This window comes from Euwallacea fornicatus, chromosome 37 (assembly GCF_040115645.1).
Source record: "Euwallacea fornicatus isolate EFF26 chromosome 37, ASM4011564v1, whole genome shotgun sequence".
In the NCBI taxonomy this organism is placed as follows: domain Eukaryota; kingdom Metazoa; phylum Arthropoda; class Insecta; order Coleoptera; family Curculionidae; genus Euwallacea; species Euwallacea fornicatus.
Window position 1 is genome coordinate 162,346 of NC_089577.1, and position 19,833 is coordinate 182,178.

The 19,833-nt window shown below is 42.4% G+C and overlaps 5 protein-coding genes across 7 annotated transcripts; 2 read left to right on the forward strand and 3 right to left on the reverse strand.

Moving 5' to 3' along the window:
• Positions 1 to 20: 20 nt before the first annotated feature.
• On the reverse strand, positions 21 to 9,938 carry LOC136349336 (claspin). Its single transcript, XM_066300816.1, is given in 21 exon segments — positions 21 to 489; positions 544 to 793; positions 796 to 1,120; positions 1,266 to 2,000; positions 2,052 to 2,215; positions 2,264 to 2,571; positions 2,665 to 2,810; positions 2,862 to 3,267; positions 3,324 to 3,534; positions 3,588 to 3,785; positions 3,843 to 4,363; positions 5,442 to 5,677; positions 5,728 to 5,877; positions 5,928 to 6,086; positions 6,137 to 7,327; positions 7,379 to 7,524; positions 7,587 to 7,707; positions 8,565 to 8,754; positions 8,806 to 8,956; positions 9,007 to 9,120; positions 9,345 to 9,938. Coding segments are annotated over 20 exon segments (5,994 nt in total). The 5' UTR covers positions 9,059 to 9,120; positions 9,345 to 9,938; the 3' UTR covers positions 21 to 155.
• Positions 9,939 to 11,106: 1,168 nt separating this feature from the next.
• Positions 11,107 to 12,285, reverse strand: LOC136349420 (polyisoprenoid diphosphate/phosphate phosphohydrolase PLPP6). The gene is made up of 5 exons (XM_066300954.1): positions 12,054 to 12,285; positions 11,861 to 11,995; positions 11,713 to 11,812; positions 11,534 to 11,656; positions 11,107 to 11,441 (listed from the first exon to the last, which is right to left on the reverse strand). Exons 1-5 carry the CDS (start codon positions 12,078 to 12,080, stop codon positions 11,164 to 11,166), a joined length of 663 nt encoding a protein of 220 aa, XP_066157051.1. The 5' UTR covers positions 12,081 to 12,285; the 3' UTR covers positions 11,107 to 11,163.
• A 90-nt stretch (positions 12,286 to 12,375) lies between these two features.
• LOC136349412 (zinc finger protein 502-like) lies at positions 12,376 to 15,611 on the forward strand. 2 transcript variants are annotated; one of them, XM_066300945.1, is made up of 13 exons: positions 12,377 to 12,748; positions 12,799 to 12,988; positions 13,045 to 13,194; positions 13,245 to 13,577; positions 13,633 to 13,840; positions 13,893 to 14,020; positions 14,075 to 14,245; positions 14,291 to 14,364; positions 14,428 to 14,572; positions 14,626 to 14,771; positions 15,045 to 15,205; positions 15,255 to 15,322; positions 15,369 to 15,611. In XM_066300945.1, exons 1-13 carry the CDS (start codon positions 12,593 to 12,595, stop codon positions 15,524 to 15,526), a joined length of 2,088 nt encoding a protein of 695 aa, XP_066157042.1. In that variant the 5' UTR covers positions 12,377 to 12,592; the 3' UTR covers positions 15,527 to 15,611. The 2 variants fall into 2 exon arrangements, with proteins under 2 accessions (XP_066157044.1, XP_066157042.1); XM_066300947.1 differs by lacking the exons at positions 15,255 to 15,322; positions 15,369 to 15,611 and having other exon boundaries at positions 12,376 to 12,748; positions 14,962 to 15,179.
• Positions 15,612 to 15,758: 147 nt separating this feature from the next.
• On the forward strand, positions 15,759 to 16,952 carry ND-24 (NADH dehydrogenase ubiquinone). The gene is made up of 6 exons (XM_066300953.1): positions 15,759 to 15,923; positions 16,003 to 16,131; positions 16,180 to 16,367; positions 16,419 to 16,626; positions 16,677 to 16,753; positions 16,803 to 16,952. Exons 1-6 carry the CDS (start codon positions 15,888 to 15,890, stop codon positions 16,894 to 16,896), a joined length of 732 nt encoding a protein of 243 aa, XP_066157050.1. The 5' UTR covers positions 15,759 to 15,887; the 3' UTR covers positions 16,897 to 16,952.
• Positions 16,953 to 17,184: 232 nt separating this feature from the next.
• Positions 17,185 to 19,504, reverse strand: LOC136349415 (adenylyl cyclase-associated protein 1-like). 2 transcript variants are annotated; one of them, XM_066300951.1, is made up of 3 exons: positions 18,789 to 19,504; positions 18,593 to 18,736; positions 17,185 to 18,306 (listed from the first exon to the last, which is right to left on the reverse strand). In XM_066300951.1, exons 1-3 carry the CDS (start codon positions 19,237 to 19,239, stop codon positions 17,648 to 17,650), a joined length of 1,254 nt encoding a protein of 417 aa, XP_066157048.1. In that variant the 5' UTR covers positions 19,240 to 19,504; the 3' UTR covers positions 17,185 to 17,647. The 2 variants fall into 2 exon arrangements, with proteins under 2 accessions (XP_066157048.1, XP_066157047.1); XM_066300950.1 differs by having other exon boundaries at positions 18,584 to 18,736; positions 18,789 to 19,503.
• Positions 19,505 to 19,833: the final 329 nt, after the last annotated feature.

Genomic DNA, 19,833 nt, shown 5'->3' on the forward strand with positions numbered 1-19,833 from the left:
GGGAATGAGGCACAACAGCGTAACGATAAGTGTTTATTTCTACGAACTAAGTAACAATTCGAAGTCGTAGATGCTACAAACCATTCAAGATCAATTAATAAAACCTTAATCGACTAATTGAGAAATAACATGTTAAATGGGCAAATAATCAAATTTCACAAGTCCTTGGGCGAGTTGAAGAACTCCCAATGGTGCAAGTGGACAATGGTGCGCTCCTCGCCGTACCCCAACAGAATCAGACCGGCAATCAGTACCAGGAGAATGATCATGAATACGTGTAGGTCCTGGTTGCCGTCGGCGTTGCGCAGGAGGTTCTCGGTCAGGTGGTAGATCAGTCTTTTCAAGGAGTTGTTGATGCGGGTACCGCAGGCCTGGATCAGGCGGCCGGAAAGGTCAGATATCGAGGGCTCGGAAGCCCTGCGCGTCAGCCGGGGGGACCTGTTTGGACCTCCGGTGGTCGAGGATAGCTCCTCTGAGGTTGAATGAGACCTGGAATAGTTAATTTTGCAAAAAGCGTTTAATTAAATTGAACGAGCAACTGACCTGGATACAGGTCTGGATCGGTGGTGCCGCCTCCGCCTCGGTACGGCTGGAATGTTCTCATCGACAAACTGCTTGGCTCGTAAGGCGTAGAAACTAGCCGGAGGCTGGGAGGGGAGGTAGAGGCTACTCTCCAACGGCTGGGGAGGCCGAGGAGGAGGCTGGTCGTCCACTTCAGGCTCCAGCATTTGGGTTCTAGGGACGGCATGAGCCTCAGGGACATGAGCACTTCCCATCACACGACGCGCACTCACCTAGGGGAAGCTGTGGGACTGGTGGGGGACGTTTCTTCGAGGGTACAGCCTCTGGGTGGGGGCCGCGGGGGCTCTACGTCTACGTCGCGGCTTTGCGCATCAGTTGGAGTTTTTTTTTGGGCGAGCGGCTGCTGCGAAGTATCCGGTTGTCTAGTCAGAAGCTGCTCCAAGATATACGGAGGCAGCTCCATATCGGTCAATCTCACGGGACCTTCTTTTCCAGCGATTTCCTTAGTGGTGATGGAGGATGAGTCGATTTCTGACGTCACTATTCGGGAGGTTATAAGCTGGTTAACTCTTAGGCGGTCAACGTCCATGTCGGCCACCTAGAAAGCCGTTTAAAAAAAATGCTTTTTAGGTTTTAAACACTCAAAAATCATCATTTAAACAAAGTCTAGCTCAATTCTGTTTACTTCTCAATTGTCATTCTACCAGTCTTGGCAGAAAAAAAGATGCCCGTTGTCCACTCACCTGAAGCTTGTCGGCTTGGAGCACCTTAATCTGCTCATCCCCACTCTCCGGATTTCTGAGCATTCTAAAACCTTCCGGTACCTCAGACGTTTCCTCCTCCGAACCCTCCTTGGAGACCGGCACGATCCGCTCTTTAGACAACTGATGTTCGGGCACCAGCTGGGTTCCGTCCAAAGGCCGTACCACCAGAGTTCCATGTGTCACAGTCTCTTCAAATGAGTACTGAGTGGGAGTAATCAACTCCTTTCGAACCTCCTTGCGAGGATCGTACAGCTCAAACCTTTGCACAACCACGTCTTCCTTCGCAGAATTTCTGGGCAGTATTATGGTATCTGTGGGCTCTTGGCGCACCTCTTCGCAGTCAAAATCCGGAGGCAAAGGCTCGGTTTGAGTGCTGACGGTCTCCTCTTGAGAAAAAATGTTCGATTGGGATGTTATATCCTGCAGGGAGTGTCTGGAGGTCTTGGCCTTGCGCGGAGGTCTTGGGGGCGCCGGTAAAGGTCTTTGCCTCATTTTCTGGATAACATCACCCGAGACCAAGTCCTTATTGACTTCATCGTCGATTTCTACGTATTGGGTCATATTCACGTTCTCTTTATCGTTATTTTCGTAGGAGGGTGATTGGCGGGCGCTCCTTACGTGACTTAAGGTGCTGTAGTTACGCAAAGGGCGCACTGGAGGTCGATCCCCGAAGCTGCGAGGCACCGTTGCGAATTTGTGCTCCTCTGTTTCAACCTGAAATTGCGGTTTAGTACTGAAGAAGGTTCTAGAATGATAGACACCAACCGAGCGCTTTTTTCGTCTAGCAGGAGTCCTTGGAGGAGGCAGGGGAGGATCGCGTTGCTTGGATTTATCCACAATCGAGTAACCCATGTAGTCTCTAATGTCTTGCACGCAAGGTTCCTCGACGCATTCCTGGAGAGCTGGTTGACCCGCATTTTTCAGCTTTTCTGTAGAAAATCATAAACAAAAATAGTTGAAAAAAATAACGTTACTACCTTGAAGCTGCCTCTTGAAAACTTCGTCCTCAACAAGAGGAGGAGATTTCCTGGACATGGTGCTGGTATTAGATCGCGATCTTCTACTAGGCCTCCTGGGAGGAGCCTCTGTTTGTTGCTCCATCAATATAGATTCGTTTTCTGATTGGGTGAGACTCTTCAAGCTACGATGCTTCCTTGGAGGGGGGTTGGGCTGCGCTTCCAAGGGAGGCGGATCCACTATCTGTCGGCGCAAGTATTCTTCAAGCTCTTGATCGTCACCCTCGTCATCACCCAAGATGCCGAGGCTTTCCCTGGGAAAGTCTATCCTGTAGAATTTTAAGGCGTTGAATTGAATACTGGCATTAAACAAGCAAAAAAGTATGGTTTTTTAGTAAAATTAATATTAACGATAATCCTACCTTTGACCATATGGATATCCATGTTCCATAGTAATCGTTTCCTGATAAGGCGCAATGGACTCTATTTTATCTCTCTTTTTGATTCGTTTGCTCCTCCTTTTGGGTCGCGAAGGTGACTCCAGACCATCTATCGACTCTTCGTCGCCCTGTCAAAAAGAACTTCGTTCTCTGAACAAATCGAGTTAACAGGCACTCACAGGTATCTCCTCTTGAGACACGTGCGGAGTCTTTTTCCTCTTCGGCTTCTTGATCGGTGCTTTCTTGGCCGGCTCTTGCGCCGCAGGCAGGCTTCTATTGGATCCAATAGGGTCGTATTCGTTCATTTGAGCTAGAGCATTCGCTGGAGTTTGAAAACCCTCTCTGATTTCGTGCACCACGAAGAACTCGTCCGAGTTAATGTCCAGCTGTCCTAAGCGACCGCGTCTGCGCAAGCTTCCGCTCCCTTCACTTGAACCCCCTTGGTCCTCCTCCAAGTTGTCCAGATCCGTTACCATGTGACCTTTCTCCAGCATACGAATGTCAAACTCTTCCTCTTCAATTTCGATGTACCGGGGGCGTTCTTCGTCCCTTTTGAGCCGTTCTTCTAAAGTTTCTGAGTCATTCCTTCAGGAAAAGAATAAAATTCTTGGTCTCTGGATTGGTTAATGGGAGAGTCTTACCCATGATGGGAGGGAAGTTTCCCAAACCGCTGCTCCACCAGCTCACCGATGATGCGCTCCTCTTCACTGGGCTCTTCGTGCGGGGGGGCAAAGTTGCCGTGTTGCCATCTACTTACGTAATCTGCACGGTTAATATCTTGGTTGTTGTCTGTTTCGTCAGGTTCGTCATCGTCTCCTGAATAGCGTCTCAGTAGCTCCATGTCTATTTCCACTAAAAATTTTAAATGATATCCAAAGCTGGCATATGAAGTCAGAGTAAAGAACCTTGTTGGAACTCCAACGAGGGCTGATCAGAGCCCTCAGAAGAAGCCGGAAATCCCGGTGGCGTCTTTTTGGTTCTGGGTACCGTGGCGAACACCACCTCTGGATTGGGACGAGGTTTCTTCGTTTTCCTGAAGCGGGGAAAGGTTCCTCCAAACGTCAAGTCGAATCTGTGTCGTTTCGGTTGTATCTCCGAGTCATCTGTTATTTTCATAACATTAAATTGGTCATTAAAGATAAAAATATCGGATCTCTCACCGGCGTTCGACTCGGTCGAGTACTGTCTCGTCTCAACAGTTCTTGTCTCGCTCGTTTTCCTGGCACCGGGCAAGCTGATGTGCGGCAAGTGCAGCGTGGTCGTATCGGGTATCTTCGGCAACTTAAAACCCTTGAAGTCGGGCTTTTTGAACTGCGGCTTCTTCATCTCGGGTGTTTTCGGCAGATGGATGTTGTACAACTTGTCGCGTAGCTGATTCGACTTGGTTTTGATTTGATCCGCGCCGTGCTTCAGCGCCATCTGCAGCTTATTCGGGCTCTTGCCGCGCTCTTCGCTCTCCTGGTTGTGGCTACTCCGGGACTCCGTATCGTCACTTTGGCTCTTCCTGCGCTCCCCTTTGTCTCGGTGGAACCTGTCGAAGAAGGATCTTTTCTTCTCCTCTGTCGGTGCTTCCAAAATTTCGGTAGCGCTAATGATCACTTTTGGGTCGCTATCGCCGTCCACGACGGAGACGTTCACGGTTAGGTCTTCGGGGGCGCTGATTGGCTCGTATTCGTGGTCACTATCATTGACAGGAACGGTTCGTTAGGTAAAATCGTCAAAACAACTCAAATCGGCATGATATTCAAAAAGGAACTTTTGACGAAAATGATCTCGTGTCGATTTATACAAAAAGGTCGTTTTTTCACTTCAAATTTTTGCCCACAATTGCATCGATTTTAGGCCACTTTCTAAACCTGAAATTTCCCAAAATTGTTCAGTAGGAAAAAATTTCAAAGAATTGCGAAACCTAAAAATATTCGGTTCTCAAAAATTCGCTCTTTTTTTAAATGGATTTTAAATGGATTTTCAATAAATCAAAGTCCCTACCGAAAATGAACGGTTTTGGTGACGGCAACGTTTCGGACGTTCACGCCCTCATTGGAGGTTGGGTAGCTGACAGGTCGCCTGCCGGTCTGCGCGTTTCGGTCAGGCAACAGCTGATCGCTTTTATAGTACTGACATGCGCAACGAACATCCAGGGAGGCAACACTCGAACCAGTCGAGCTTTCGCGAGAAATGTCGGTTTTTCTTGGGCGACGTCGGGAACCCTCTGAAAGGGAGCGGTCGGCCTGACCCCCGGAAAAAGAGCGTCGCCGAAACCCACGAGAGGGTTCCATGAGGGCTGAGTGGACTGAGACTTTGAAATCGCGATTTCTGCACTTTAAACGTTACTTAATGGTTCTTTTTTCCGACGGAAAACTGAGGAGAAACGCGCGATTCAAATACCATCGGTCCACTGCGCTATTTCGGGTTTCTGCTATTGTTAGCTGAACTATTTTTAATGCGTTTTGGCTGCTTCTCGTCGTGATATATCGCCGAATTTATGTGTCTTTTCGGACGATTGCGACATCATTGTGCGTTTGAGTCAGCATAGAAAATACAAGGGCGTAACCGATAGGGATAATGAACTATCATTTTCGAAGTTAATTATTTTTAATTGCAAAGGCTGCAGAGTTGAGCGACTGCCAAGAGCTCGCCCGTGAATGAAAACTATCCGGATTATTTTCCCTTCGAGGCTCGTTAATTGAAATGTTACACTTCTGATGTGTTATTAATAGATCTAGCCTGAAAATTAAAATAGTCACTGTGTTGCTCACCCTGTATCATTCGACCATTTATTGTCCTCATGCAAATCTCCCTCGATGAACCTACTTGAACCCTCTTCCACTGAAACGTTCAAATCTCCAGCAATAAGGTCCTTTTCTGCTTCGATTTCGGGACAAGATTCCGGCTTAGGTGGCTCCCCTTTAGGAGCCTCGATGATCTCATACCCACCATCCTCGCCTTTTTTCTCTTTCGCTGCTTTTGATTTCCTCTTAAAAGATACTCGCTTCTGCAAACAATAAATTCCAATATAAAATACTTTTACATGTACTCACCAACCTGCCCTGCTGAGTCTGAGGACTTGATAGCCGACTTCAGCAAGACGTCCTCAGTTTTAGTGGCAGCCTCATTGAGACCATCCTCGACGTCGACGACCATTTGTTCTTGCGGCTGCACTTCCTGTATTGTCCCATTTTCGGGCAAATCTCCCTTGAAATTAACAAAAATTCTCATCCACACAGAAAAACAAACAAACTTACAATTTCAGATATTTTCTCTCCCATTACCTCCTCGCTGACAGTTTCCAATGCCTTTTTATCCTCTGGGGACACTTGGTCCACGGCGTCTTTGGCCAGCTTCCTCAAAGTGGTGAAGCATATACCTTCTTCTGAAGAGGGCGTTTCGGGTATGTCTGGGTCCTGGAACATTCCAATTTTTTGAATCAGCAGCAAAAGAAATCTCATCAAACCTTATCCAGTAATTCGTCATCACTTGGAGGAGTCAGAAATATGAAGTGCACTCCATCTCCCTGAGTTATACTAGGAGTAGTGCTGTCCAAACTATCAGTTCTCTCATCTTTTTTCGGTTCAAGCTGCGGTACTGCCTCTTCGGATAAATAGGAAAATTCATCAGTCTCACCTTCAGGAGGCTTCAAGGGTATATGAATGTAAACGGGTTCCACGTTTTTGGTTTGGTCAAATTGGCCGGGTTTGGCCACGCTAGTCGACTTTATCTTCTTATGTTTCCCCTTCTCTTTCTCCATCATCAACTTCTCCTCCTTCAACTTTTCTTCCTCCTGCTTCCTCTTCCTTGTAGACGAGAGTTTACGTTTCAAATGTTCCATAGAGAAAGCGTTTTTAATCTTCTCCGAAGCCTCTTTAAGCTTCTTCACAAAGGCCATTTGTGAAAGACTTTTCCTGCTGTAGCTGCTCTCCAAAGAGTGACGTCTTTTGGCCTGAGGTTCCGCGCTTCTGCTGCGCACATTTCGAGGTAGAGGAGGTTTAGATGGGCCTGCTTTGGAGGCACTGGCCTTGAAGAGGTTATCAAATATATCGGGTTCGGATTTTAAGTTTTCGCCTTCCCCTGGGAAGGAATCTTCGACAGGCTTCTCCACTTTAGTGAAAGATTCTTCAATCTCCGTGTCGGCATCAGCAGGTTTCTTCTCTGTTTGCGAGTCGGTTTTAGGTGTGTCCGCTGATTGAATGTGGTCAGAAGGCTCGTCTTCTAATGCAAGATCTTCAGATTGCTTGCACAGTTCTTCTTTTGCCTGCACTTCCATGACTTTTTCAGATGCCCCTGCTTGAGTAACGTCTTCTTGTTTCTGAGGTTGTGATTCGCTGCTCTCAAGCTCCGTATTTTCTTCCCGACTTTCTGCATTTTCTTCATTCCTTCCTGCATTATCCTGCTCCTTGTTTCCTAGCTTTCGTACATCCTTGAGCAGCTGTTTCATCGCAGGATTGATTTTTAGCGCGGGTTTCTTCTCATTGCTCCCTTCTTTAGGTTGGAACTCCAAATGAGAGAACTCATCGGACTGGCCGGGGGGCGGCTTCAAGGGGATGTAAATATATACAGGTTTGACTGGTTCTTGCGGTTTGACTGATTTTTTGGGCTGCTTCTTGGACTTCTCTTCTTTGGGGGGACTGATACGTTTACGCGGTTTCTGCAACAGAAATCACACAATTTTGCTTATTTTTGTGTTATTTTCTCGAACCTTCTTAGTCGGGAATGATATTTTTGGGACCTTGATTTTGCGTTTCACGTCCTGCAGTTTTTTCACCACGCCCAGTTGAGAAAAACTGTACCGACTGTGGCTGCTCTCCATGGATTTCCTCCTCTTCTTTTCCCCTTCAGGTTCTTCTGTCGTGCGTCCACCAAAGTAAGATTTAAATGCGTATTCAGGGTCAGTGGTTACTTATTACCTGCTCTGGTAGCTTTGTCTGATTTTTTAGAGGGTGCCGATTCCGGTTCTTCTTTATCAAGGTATTGACTAATTACCGAGCTCCCGGCACTGCCAGCTCGCGATTCCCTCAATTTCGAAGCCTGTAATCGTATATAGAACTGGGATTACTAAGATCTAGGCCAAGATAAATTTTTGACAATAATTACTCCGTCGATTTTTGAGATACCGACGGTCCAATTTTGAAAAGAATCATAAGAACAACTCATGTTTCTGGTGCATTTTCATCGTTAGACTGTTAAATTTATGTAATTTTTTACAAATCATGAGTATTGATCGTGGTCTAGTTTCCATAGAAAAATTTGCTCCGGATCACAAGTGTGTCAAAATCGCGCAGTAGCGGTCTTTGGGTGGGGGATGGGGGGTGGAGCGACGGCCCAGAGCAGTGGACTTCCCTGGTCGGCGTTTTCCCTTGGGAGTAGGAAAATAGTGATTAAAATTTTTCCCTGGGGTGCCAGAGTTGCTAAAGCTAGCCCTGTCTTCGCAATCCTGACAGCGTCTAGCACCATATAAAAGGAAGTCTTAGGCGTGCAAATTCGGCGATTTTAGACGTTTTAATGGGCGCCTTAAGCAACACTGTTATTAATCCAGTTAAATAACTACTAAAGTACCCCCTAAAAGAAATGTTTCATAGATTCTGGAAGCAAATCTAAGTGGAGACTCCCAACCATCGTTCCATTATCTCAAAAATTGCGGAATTGGGGTGTGGGGGGCACGAAAAGTTGGAGATAACATCGCCCTTAATTGTGATATAGGTGGCGCCAGTATACCAAATTCAAACCATGACAAGAGAGGAATTTTCGCAGAGACGATTTATTTATGTCTCTGATAATACTCCACTAAAAGTACACGAATTTCACATAAAAATTTAAAAGTCTTGCTAATGCTCTCAAACCTCCCACAGAAAGTTCACAAAATTTCAAAAAAACTTCCAACATACCGGCGAATCATCGTCAATCTCCTCAATAACCACCGATCCAGGCCTGCTGGTCTTCGCGGCAGTTACATTTTCCAAAGGTTCGTTTATCAGCTCCTGCAGCAACGTTGGTGTCGTTTTGCCGCTGTAATCCGCCCAGGAGGAAACCTCCGATATGTCCACCCTCCCCATGGGAGAGGACGACTTGGCCCTTCTATTAGTAACCGTTAGTGATTGTTGCTTGAAAGCGCAAAGATGCGTCTACCTGAAAGCGTCCATGGTAAATTGATCCGGGTCCACCACCTCGTTGAAGGGCTTCTTGTAGAGATGAGTCCAGGGGTATCCTCCGCGTTTCCTGGCGCGTCGCACGTCCTCCCACCGCCAGGTTTTGATGGGAACCTTCGGGGCTTTCCTAGCTGAATTAACGAATTGATCAACTAAGGAGGGTTGGACCGCTACTACTGACCTTTGTTGCGCTGTCGACTTCGGTGTCTATTGCTGCGTTCCATTTCCACCATTTTCTCCTAAATAGCACGTAGCGCACTCGGGTAATTCTAGAGGCGAAAATGTCATTTCCATGCTTAAAATAAAACAGTAAAACGGTTGATATGGGCGGGCTGGGAAATAATAGATTCTGATAGTTCGGGTAGTTCTCGGATGGCTAATGAGATCGATCATGGAGAGCAATCAATTTGTTTATTATTGGGGGATCGCAACAACGCCAACTTTAAGGTGACGAAAGTGCATCACCTAAAAGTTGGCAGATCGTCTCGAAAAAAAAAACGGCTCGCTTAGGATCATTACCTTGACTTAGCGCACGCCAGCCACTGGTCTGCAGTGATTTGTTGTTATTTTTGCATAATGAGAAAGGGACCTTTGGCACAAAGGAAATTTGCAAGTTAAAAAGCAGCCGTAATGTTCACTCAGGGTCACGCCAATTTATTATTGTTTATGTAACTGTATACATCTACAGTCCCTGGACGCCAGCCATGGATTTGAAAAGCGATGGATGCGTGAGCTATGGGGGAGTTCGCTATTATTATTAGGAACAAACGCTGAAGCTTTTTAAGAATTCACAGAAAATTATGTACTCTTTTTAAGAGATTTGCCTAGTCGTGTTCGTCGCGCTTCAGGGGAGTTAACAAAGTAGTCTTAAGGGTAGGAAAGCAGTAGCAAAAGTGCGAGAGTCGCGCGCCCCGGATCCGTTCGAAAAACAACCACTTTTCGCGCTCGTCACGCACAACCTTCGTGTAGCCGGGTGCCCGTCTAATGTTGAACCAAAAACTCAGCCAGGGCTATTTTTGGTTGGCCAATCTATTTTGGCCAGGTGACGCGGGCGTCGGTGTCTCAGCCGCACTCAGGGCCGGACTGAGCAGTGATCCAGAAGTGACATTTTTCACCAAAAAACTGCCCATCGCTGCAAATCTCGGTCGGTTTAAAATGAAGCGGAAATGTCTGGAGAAGTGGTGGAACCGAACAATTTGCGAATGCGCGTGTGCGGCAGCCAAACTGCCTTGTTGGCGCATGGCTATTTTTAGAGGTCGACTCTACCGAAATTATGCCCAAATTTCAAAAGTGTTTAGCGTGGAAGCGAGGTCAAGGTGCCCTCAAAAAGTCGCATTTCATTTATCCGTTTCCCAACTGTTTTGATGTGTCGTTTTTTAATAAAGCGATATCGGTCTTACATTGACCCTAGATACCTCTATTGAGAAGTCCTAAAGCCTTTGAGAAAGCATTTTTGAACCTTTTCATTTTAGAGCACCTTCAAAATTGTCGAAAATAGGTACCAATGAAACCCAGCATCTTACAAACCAAGAAATTTAGCAAATGCGTTTGCAAAAACTCTTTTGGTTTCTGAGCAGAGGGCGTAGAGCGCATCGATACGATATTTTTAAAACAATTGCTCCAAGAGTTTCCGAAATATCGACGTTTAACGTTTATAAACTGGGAAAAAGTAAGTGCCCATCTTGGTTTGTTAATTTTCCAAAAAATTGCGTCATTTTCCGGTTTAACGAAGCGATAAGGGCCAATTTCCTACCCCGACTTAAAACATGAATGGAAAAGAATTTAGCAAATTGAGTAAAAATGGTGCTAATTAAGGAGTCACCGATCAAAAGTTTTCGCACGACTCTTAACGCAACACTAAGTTTTGAAATTATTCCATGGGGAAGTTTTCGTATCATGCTTAACACAATATTAACTTTTGAAATCACGATTGCACGAGGGAGTTTTCGCAATACTTATGATATGAAGAATCTAGAGACATGTAAGAAATAGTGGCTTTCTTCAGATCTCGCCATAAATCTCAATTTTGAAAGCTAGTAACTTCGAAAATTGATCTTCTAAGCCAAATGAATTTTCAAATGAGAAATCTCCTAAGAAGTGCGAAGAGATAAAAAAAAAACGTGCAGCTGGATTGGTAAATAGTGTCGTAGTAGTTACGCATTTTAAGACACAGCAAATACGTCTATCAGATCTTCCAGGAAAAGTAAAAGTACCTCCCAGGTATGTGTGAATATATGAGGAAACCTCAACGGAAGGGTAAATCTCATAAAAAATCTACACATTTCAAACTAGAAATTTTAATAAAATTTAAAAACATAACATCTAACTGTCGTACTCCTTAAACGTGATAATCGCCACCGTCCAATTTCTCATCAGAAACAATGCTAAACAGCCACTTGGCATTATCCTCGCTGACCCATAGCAGAGCCATCAGAGTGCCCTCAACAAATCCCAAAACGACCCCACCTAAGACGTCCAACAAATAGTGCCTCTCCATCAGCACTCTACTTACGCAGAGAGCGGTAGTCCAGGCCAATAACGAGGGAAAAAAGAAGAGGGGCAGAGGCCACAGGAAGATAAAAATAAAGGTGACTAGTGCAGCCCTGCTACAATGGCCTGGAAAAAAATTAATTTAAATGAAATTCTAAAAAGGTAAAAGTTGAAGCGTAGATTGTTAATACTTTAATCCCTCCTCAATGAAAGCATACCTGAAGGGAAGCTAAATTGATCAGGCCCTATTTCGGCAAAGGCATCCTGTTTATTTCCCAAAGGACGTCGCCTCCGGAAGAAGGCCTTGACTAAAGCAATGGTGATTATGTCAAGTATCAAAGCTGCAAGAAACTCCATTATGAATGCCCCCAAAAATTCATTTTTAATTCAAACAAACCCAAAATCATATTGACCTGCAGCTGCACTAAGTTGGGTATGTTGAACAACCATGTAAAGGCTATCCAAAAGGCCAACCAAGGGATGCCATGACATGTAATCTATGCAGTAACTTGTTAGCTAAAGATGAGTTGGAAATGTAAACTTACCTCCAAGGCTCGATAGTGCAGCCTTAGAGAATGTAAAGGTGACCAACTTTTGCCCCATATCACGAATTTTTTGGTTATGTTCTCGTCTAGTACTAGGACTTGCTGTAGCCACAGTGGAGGTCGCCTTTTTAACATCTAGAAAAGGGGTTTTGCAAGTGTTCAACCAGGATTTGAGATTTTAATCTATATTCACTTGAGTTTGTTGTGATGACTGAGACATCTTTTATCACTTTGATTAGTTAAGGGAATGCTGGGGTTTTAGGTGTGTTTTAACTGACTCACTATTAAATTAAAATTAAATATTACTAACGATAAAGAAAATGAACAAAGTTGTTTATTTTTAAATTTTGTTCATCACAGTGACTTAAATGATTTTGGTTACGTTCTTGTCGGGAAATCTCGGGCACTATCAAATGACCATATGTAAATGCCTATATATCTGGTGCAATGTATCATTGTATTAGAAGGAGATAAAATTATTCAGGGTCAAGAGTATTATTTGTTTTATGTCGAGCTATCACCTTTCTTGACATTAACTGTCACCCTGACATTTCTAATGTTTACAATATCTTTTCCCAAATTTATATTTTAATATTCCTCAAAATTTCACTAAAAATCATGATTGCCTCAGTGAAAATCTACTAAGTATTGCCACACGAAGCGCTCGCGTTGTCTTTAAGTAAAAGTGGCCTTATTCTCTAACCCCGAAACCCCGAATCGTCCCCAATAGCTATGGCAAGCACCACATCCCTACTGGAAGACACCAAATTTGAGGAATTATGCAGGTTGTGTGGCTCCAAGACCGACAATTTGGCGGTGCATATCTTCGACGATCAGCACACGTTTAGCGAACTTGGTAAGAAAATCTACAGCTGCCTGCAAATACAGGTAAGTGGAAATTCTCCTGGAAGGACCCTTTGCACTGAAAAATAATTTAGATTCACCAACAAGATGAACTTCCCAAGTTGTTGTGCGGAAATTGCTTAGTGAAACTGGATATGTTTTGGGACTTCAAGTATAGGTCTTTTCGAACTGAGCAGTTTTTGCTTGCAGTGTACAAGCAGCTGAAGAGTGGAGGCAGCACACAGCAGTGTTTAGTACAGATTGAGAATGTTATGATTGTGCCAGGTAATTATAAAAATCCCATGAATGATATTGGTAAAAGATAGTTTCAATTTGTTCAGTTAATAACCAGATTTTGAGTGGGGATTTGCATACCCATGATCAAATCTCTATACCTCAATTAGATCACAGACAAGAGGGCTCAGATGAGGGAGATTATTCAGTACTGCAGCATAATACTCACTTAGGAGGTCTTGATTTAGGAGTGACAGGTATAAGACACAATGTTAATTTTTTGTATAATTTAGTTAAAATCAATTAGGGCAAGACTTATCAAACCACAGCTTGCAGAGTGTGCAGGATAACTTAGAAGCCTTACAGGCTTCCCAAAACCCTGAAAATTTTCCCAGTGATAACTTATGCTTAATTCAAGACCAACTCTTAACCGAATCAGCAAATTTAGAAGTTTCAGTTGTTCACAGTAACCTTTATACTCATAGTGAGAGTGAGACTTATATGAAGACTGCTGACTCAAATTATGTGGAAAATCGAGGAATAAGTGATAATAGTTTAGGTGTTGAGGTGCATGCAGATTTTAATAGAATTATTGCTCATCAAGATACAGTGTTGGATGGTTCAAATAGCCAAGATGAAGGTTTGAGAGTTTATCTTGATCTAGGATTATATTCTATTGTGTCTTTTTTTATTAGGTTTGAGCAAATTATTGTTTGATAAATCTGTGTCTAAATCACTCTCTGACAACTGTCCTGCAACATTAAATAGTTGTTTTAAGTATGAGTTGGATGGTGAAAAGTTCCTTTATTTCCACTCTAAAAGTCCAGAGGGGAGGGAGAAAAATTTAGAATCTCAGTTAATTATGAACTATAAAGAAGATATCTCTTTAGATAGTATTGGAGGGTATGAAATTTTATGAGTATTTTTATTTTAAAGTTATAATATATTCATTTAGTTTTAGAAATGAAGACAGTTTAGAACAGGAACAGACTGATGATGTTTCCAATGAGTCAGGAGTGTTGGAATTGCCTTCCGTAGTTGATTCAATAGAAGGTCCTCCTGAGGAAGAAAAACCAAAGATTGGTACTAAGAAAACTATTTTATCTAAAGTATTGGCTCAGGATAGAGATTTTTTAGGCAAAGTAGGTCCGAAGATATGTTCAGTTTGTGGAAAATCATATAAATCAAATTATAAACTAGCCGAGCACATGACGAAACACACAGGCGAAAGGCCCTATAAATGCAAAAGCTGTGATAAAGCCTTTAGGTCCAAAATTGGGTTAACGCAGCATGAGGCCAAACACACAGGTAAAATTCTGATTGATTTTAATAAATGATTAACAGATGATTTAGGTCAGTATGTCCTGAGGTGCCCGACTTGTGGGAAAGGGTTTCAATGCAAAAGTTACCTCATGGTCCATCAAAGGGTAAATAATTGGTTCCTTTTTCTAATATCTCATATAATACATAGACATAACATAAACTTTCAGGTGCATTCCGATGTAAAGCCATTTCACTGCGCAATGTGCGGTATCAACTTTAAAACGAAACAGTCTTTGTCGGACCACACCAACCGCCACTTGGGTGTAAAGCCCTTTACTTGCAGCATATGCAATAGAGGATTCATTACGAAAAGTATGTCCTAAGTCGTAGGTCTAGTGGCTGATATGCATAATCCTTGTTTTCAGGCTTGTGCATGGCGCACGAAAAGATTCATTCAGGGGTGGATAACCGAAAATATTCCTGTAAAATATGCGAAAAGAGATTCGTGTCTAAGAGTTATTTGCAGACGCATTCACGCATTCATACGGGGGAGAAAACCTTTATCTGCGAGGTAATGTTGTTCAGAAAAGAAATGCTAGTTGTTTTTTTTTTCTTTTGGTATACGGTGTACGTCGAGAGTGGTAAAGTACCAAGGCGGTGATGTAATGAATAATATGTGAAAGAAAAAGAGGGAATGTCTTTAGTATGTCTGAGATAGGATGATCGAGAGAGCTCGTTGATAAACGTCAGTGACTTTTTAGAAAGCATTGGCATCTATACCTGGTGGCACAAATTTTCATCAAAAATTTTACAATGGATTGCGTGTAGCTTGTTTTCATTAAAGGTGTGCGGCAAGGGTTTCTTGGCCTCTCTAGATTTGAAAATCCATCTAACAGTGCACACAGGGGAAAAGTCTTTCGTGTGTGAAATGTGCGGTAAAGCCTTCGCCAGGAGAGACGCCCTTAAATGCCACAGAAGAATGCACACTGGAGAAAGGCCTTATAGGTAATTGTCACAACGCAACTTTCCCTTTTGAAGCGTCATTTTCTTGCAGTTGTGATATTTGCGGACGCACCTTTACTCAGTTCACCCCGATGGCCAATCACAAAAAAAGTCATACAGGTAATTATTAAAATTTTGTCAACTGTTCTGCACCCATTTTTTTCAGGAGATAGGCCATTCACTTGCGAAACCTGCGGCAAGCAGTTTGTATCGCGTTCCAGCATGGTGTCGCATCAGAAAAAGTACCACAAGAGAGTGGAAAAATTGCAGTGCGATAAGGACGTTAAAACTGAGATAGCGGTTCCTGTCCCTTCGGCCTCATAACGCTAGGAGAACTGCCTGAATTGATTTTCAGAACTAAGCATTTAAGACTGTTGTGTATTAAGTAGATTGTATTTTTTTTAAGTAATTAGGTTTTGTTTTTAATTCATGAAAAAAATCAATTTTTTATGTTCATCAATCAAGAAGAAAATCAACTTTTTTGTTTCATTAATTTCGACCTATGATGACGTAGACACATGGCCGATGTTGCGAAGCTTATTTTTCATTATTGTGTTGAGTTTTTAACCTCAAAATTTCTTCATCTGTCATTAAGTGTCACCTATTAACTCACAAAATAAAAACATTAAAAACCACCAGTTTTCTCTAAAAAGAAATTTAAGTCTTCTTCAATTAATCAAATACGATGTTACCCACGCTGAGGACCATTGGCAGTAACCTGGTAACGTATTCAGTTGCCACTAATTCCATTTAAGCGCTACTTACGTAACTGATGTTTACTCCCTTAACTTGGGCTGTAGCGACGTTCTCTAGGACTAAGGAGCCTGCAAACTTCTACCACTCTTCAACACGACTCCTTGTTTGTTCACAGAGACAGTCCTGAAGACAATCCAGACATTCCTTTTGAGTTTAATGAAGGAAACAAAAAGGTAAAGATACTGCTGTTATTTGCTGTTATAACCATCCGTTGTTATTAGCGAGCTGAAGCGATTTTGGCCATATATCCTGAAGGCCATAAGCGATCAGCCCTAATTCCTCTTCTCGATCTAGCCCAGCGACAGTATGGCTGGTTGCCCATCTCAGCTATGCACTATGTGGCTGACATGTTAAACTTGCCTAGGATGCGGGTATATGAAGTTGCTACTTTTTACACCATGTTTATGAGGTGCCACACAGCTTTAACATTGAAAGTATATAAATTACTTTTGTTCTTTAGGAAACCCACAGGTAAATACCATGTTCAGGTATGCACTACTACTCCTTGCTGGCTGAGGGGATCAGACCAAGTGATGGATGCAATTAAGAAAAACTTAAATCTTCATGTAGGGGAGACAAGCAAAGACATGATGTTCACAATCTCAGAAGTGGAGTGCTTAGGGGCTTGTGTCAATGCCCCAATGGTGGCAATAAATGATGATTATTATGTAAGTTTTTATCTTTCAGTAATTTCCTTCCAATTTAGATGTTCATTTAGGAGGACCTAACTGTCCAGGATACTAATGAAATTTTGAATGATTTGAAGGCTGGTAGGAAACCCAAGCCTGGCCCTAGGTAAGAAGGTTTATGTTAAGGATGTTGGTGCTGAAATCCAAGATTGCAGGAGTGGTAGATTTGCGTCAGAACCTCTAGGAGAACCCTCTTCTTTGAAAGGGGAACCACCAGCAGCTGGTTTTGGAGTTCGAGCAGATTTGTAAGATATTAAACACTTATTGTTCATTTTTTATGTGAAATAAAAATTAATTTATTATCAGTTTTAATCGCTAACGATTAGCCAACAGCTTTAAATCTGTTATGACAGTATTTTTGGACTCCCGAGATATGCACTTTACTTCTCGATATGGTATATAACGAAATTGCCACAATTTGTTTAAGAATCGCGATGCACAGAGATATGTTTTGCTCCTGATCGAACGATCCATTTCGCTATATATTATAAGAATAGTAAGACGAAGACAATCACAGGATAACAAAACAAACAAAACTTAATGCGTAAAAACTTTATTAAAAAGCTATACATACGGTTAATGGATACGTGTTTTTTATCCTAGCGCTAAAGGCTAATATAAATAAACCGATAAGAAATTATATAGGTAAAAGGTTAGATTATGGGTAAGGATGGAGAAATATGGAATAATATTGTTCATTAACAAAGAACACATAAAAAAATATCAAAAATTGCAAAGTAGGAATGTGCCAAAGGGCCTTAAAATGCTTCTTCTTTGATCTTAAAATTCCTTAAAAATAAGGTTATTAACCATTTGTCGAAATTACATAAAACATCAAAATTATAACTGAAACAATAAAAAATATACTTTCCACGTCGTTTCTTAACCCTGCAAGGGATCTTTCTGACTAACCTAACAATATACTGATAAGTGCTAAACCTAACAACCCCTAACGCTAAACACACCCCGAAAATCCCTCACAGGGCAACCTAGGATTTACTTAGCCTTTGTTCTCTACAATCTCAGTATGCAGGGTCATTTTGGGAGTGATGATAGTCTTGAATTGTTCAGGAATGGCGTGTTCTGCATAATCGTCCCCCTTGGGCACCATCACGTTCATTTCCGAAGACTTGGAATAGATAATCTCAACGCCCAAGGAATCTTTACTGAGATACACCTGACAGCCATCAGTTTTGTCAATGGAAACTGTAGGAACTTTGCCAAGCACCTGCATTTGCACTGATTGACAATTGATGAACTCAATTGAGGAAACCAAATTGTCAAACACGATCGAAGTTTTTTTGCAGGAATCCAGCGTGATAGAGTTAATCTTGCCTTTGACTTGGACGGTAGAATTCTCGCATTTAAATACGTAGACCACGTTGTTCATTTCAGCATTCTCCACCACTAAATCAGCCCTGTTCTTCTGATATTCAATCAGCCATTTCTTGCCCTCCTGCACGAATACCGGAGGCTTATCTGCGGTAATTGGCTTCGTGGACGCAGCAGGTTTTTTGGGCAGTGGGGGCTTGAAGGGAGCCGGACCTTCTCTTAGCGCGGTGTTCTTGTGAGTTTGCATATCGGCAGTCACCTTCTTCAAGTTCCTGGTAATGTCTGAGCCTCGATTGATTTCCGCAAAGAGGGCTGACCTGTCCAAGCCTGAAATAAAGAGCCTTATTAATTCATAACAAATAGATGTTAATAATTAATGAAGTCATCTTGTTAAAAATTCCTATAAACCATTATGAAGCTTATCAGTGGTTGCTTAGTGAATGTTTGGTAATGTTTATTAATGCAATATAAATGCATACCAAGTGAAAAAAATTTACATGTCCTTTTATGTCAGACATGTTCTTTGCAAAGGACAATTATCATAACCAGTATAAATGTCTTGAAAACTATTAGAGATAGGGACAAAATTAGAAAAATTAAATACCTGCATCACCTGCAGGGGACGTGAAATCTATAACTGGAGGAGGGGGTGGACATCCTGGTGGTGGTGGTGGAGGACCTGCAACCATTTTCACAGCACTTTTTCCTCCCCAAACTAATCCTGTTGTATGGTGCTGCTTAATAAATACCTGCAAATCTACACCAACAAATCAACACCCCTTCACTAATTGATATCAATTTAAGCTTACCGGCCAATGTTTGTACCCAAGCCTTAACCCAGTCCACATGATTCTTGTCCTTCTCTTTCCATTCTTTCAAAACTCTGTTAGTATAGAACTGTCCAGCATCATTCATTTCCTTCACATATGGGGCTGGTGCAAAGCTTATGGCAACCCAACCCAAGGCAGGAATACTCTCGCTAATTGCTGATAAATGATTAAAAAAAGGGGAAGTTCGGTGCTTCTCCCTGTAGGCTTGAATGGCGCTAATTTGGTCGCTTGTAGGCTTCAAAAGAGTGATGATGTCATATTGTCCCGGTTGAGTCGATTCGGCTGCCAGGGCAATGTATTGGAGTTGGGCGTCAAAAGCTGCTTGCACAAGTCTTGAATGCTCAGCTACGTCCCCCCCTATCACCTGGGAAAGGCGCAAATATTGCATCAAGGGACCCTGCACGATATCCGTAAACCCCAAAACGCTCATTTCACTTATTCGGGGGGTTTGGAATTGCTTGAATATGTGGCGAATGGGGAGCGGCTGAAGAACGGTTGCCTTTTTTGGGTTTTTAACGGCGAATGACAACCGATGACCTGAATCACGATGTAGATAAGAGGAGATGATACTTTAAAGTGAACACTGAATGAGTCAGTATTTGCCGGAGGATAAATTAATTCGAGAAAAACTCAACTTTTAATCAATTTATACTGGTTGATGATGATGAGTGAAGTTGTTTTGACAGATCAGGGGAACGGAATTGTAAGGTTAGAATAAGAATATGATACCGACAGTGTCAAATATCATTTTGATACGTACAAGGTAATATAATTTCTAAATCATACGTCATAAACGGTCATTTTATCTACGTTTTCATATAAGTTTCTTAAAAAAATATACATAATTACTTTTGTACTATTTATTTAATCACTAATTACATAATCCTGAAATTGACAATTTGCGTTTTAGATAAAAAGACTCACCACTCTTACTAGCATTTAATACACTTTCAGCACTACTTAAACCGAACTAATAATCAAATTTATTCAACATTTTATAAAACATAGCAGCTTTAAAGGAAGC

What these genes read in the sequence shown, in the direction of transcription:
- LOC136349420 (XM_066300954.1), bottom strand. Translation starts at nt 12,080, where the DNA reads ATGTCTCAGTCATCACAACAAACTCAA. An exon ending in AGTCATCACAACAAACTCAA is followed by an intron (nt 11,996 to 12,053) that starts GTGAATATAGAT and finishes CCCCTTTTCTAG; the next exon opens with ATGTTAAAAAGGCGACCTCC. An exon ending in TCAATTTAGCTTCCCTTCAG is followed by an intron (nt 11,442 to 11,533) that starts GTATGCTTTCAT and finishes ATTTTTTTCCAG; the next exon opens with GCCATTGTAGCAGGGCTGCA.
- LOC136349412 (XM_066300945.1), top strand. Translation starts at nt 12,593, where the DNA reads ATGGCAAGCACCACATCCCTACTGGAAGACACCAAATTTGAGGAATTA. An exon ending in TCTTTAGATAGTATTGGAGG is followed by an intron (nt 13,841 to 13,892) that starts GTATGAAATTTT and finishes ATATTCATTTAG; the next exon opens with TTTTAGAAATGAAGACAGTT. An exon ending in AGAAAACCTTTATCTGCGAG is followed by an intron (nt 14,772 to 15,044) that starts GTAATGTTGTTC and finishes TTTTCATTAAAG; the next exon opens with GTGTGCGGCAAGGGTTTCTT.
- ND-24 (XM_066300953.1), top strand. Translation starts at nt 15,888, where the DNA reads ATGTTACCCACGCTGAGGACCATTGGCAGTAACCTG. An exon ending in GGACCATTGGCAGTAACCTG is followed by an intron (nt 15,924 to 16,002) that starts GTAACGTATTCA and finishes CTTGGGCTGTAG; the next exon opens with CGACGTTCTCTAGGACTAAG. An exon ending in AAACCCAAGCCTGGCCCTAG is followed by an intron (nt 16,754 to 16,802) that starts GTAAGAAGGTTT and finishes CCAAGATTGCAG; the next exon opens with GAGTGGTAGATTTGCGTCAG.
- LOC136349415 (XM_066300950.1), bottom strand. Translation starts at nt 19,239, where the DNA reads ATGAGCGTTTTGGGGTTTACGGATATCGTGCAGGGTCCCTTGATGCAA. An exon ending in TTGGGTACAAACATTGGCCG is followed by an intron (nt 18,737 to 18,788) that starts GTAAGCTTAAAT and finishes TTGTTGGTGTAG; the next exon opens with ATTTGCAGGTATTTATTAAG. An exon ending in GTCCCCTGCAGGTGATGCAG is followed by an intron (nt 18,307 to 18,583) that starts GTATTTAATTTT and finishes TCTTTATTTCAG; the next exon opens with GCTTGGACAGGTCAGCCCTC.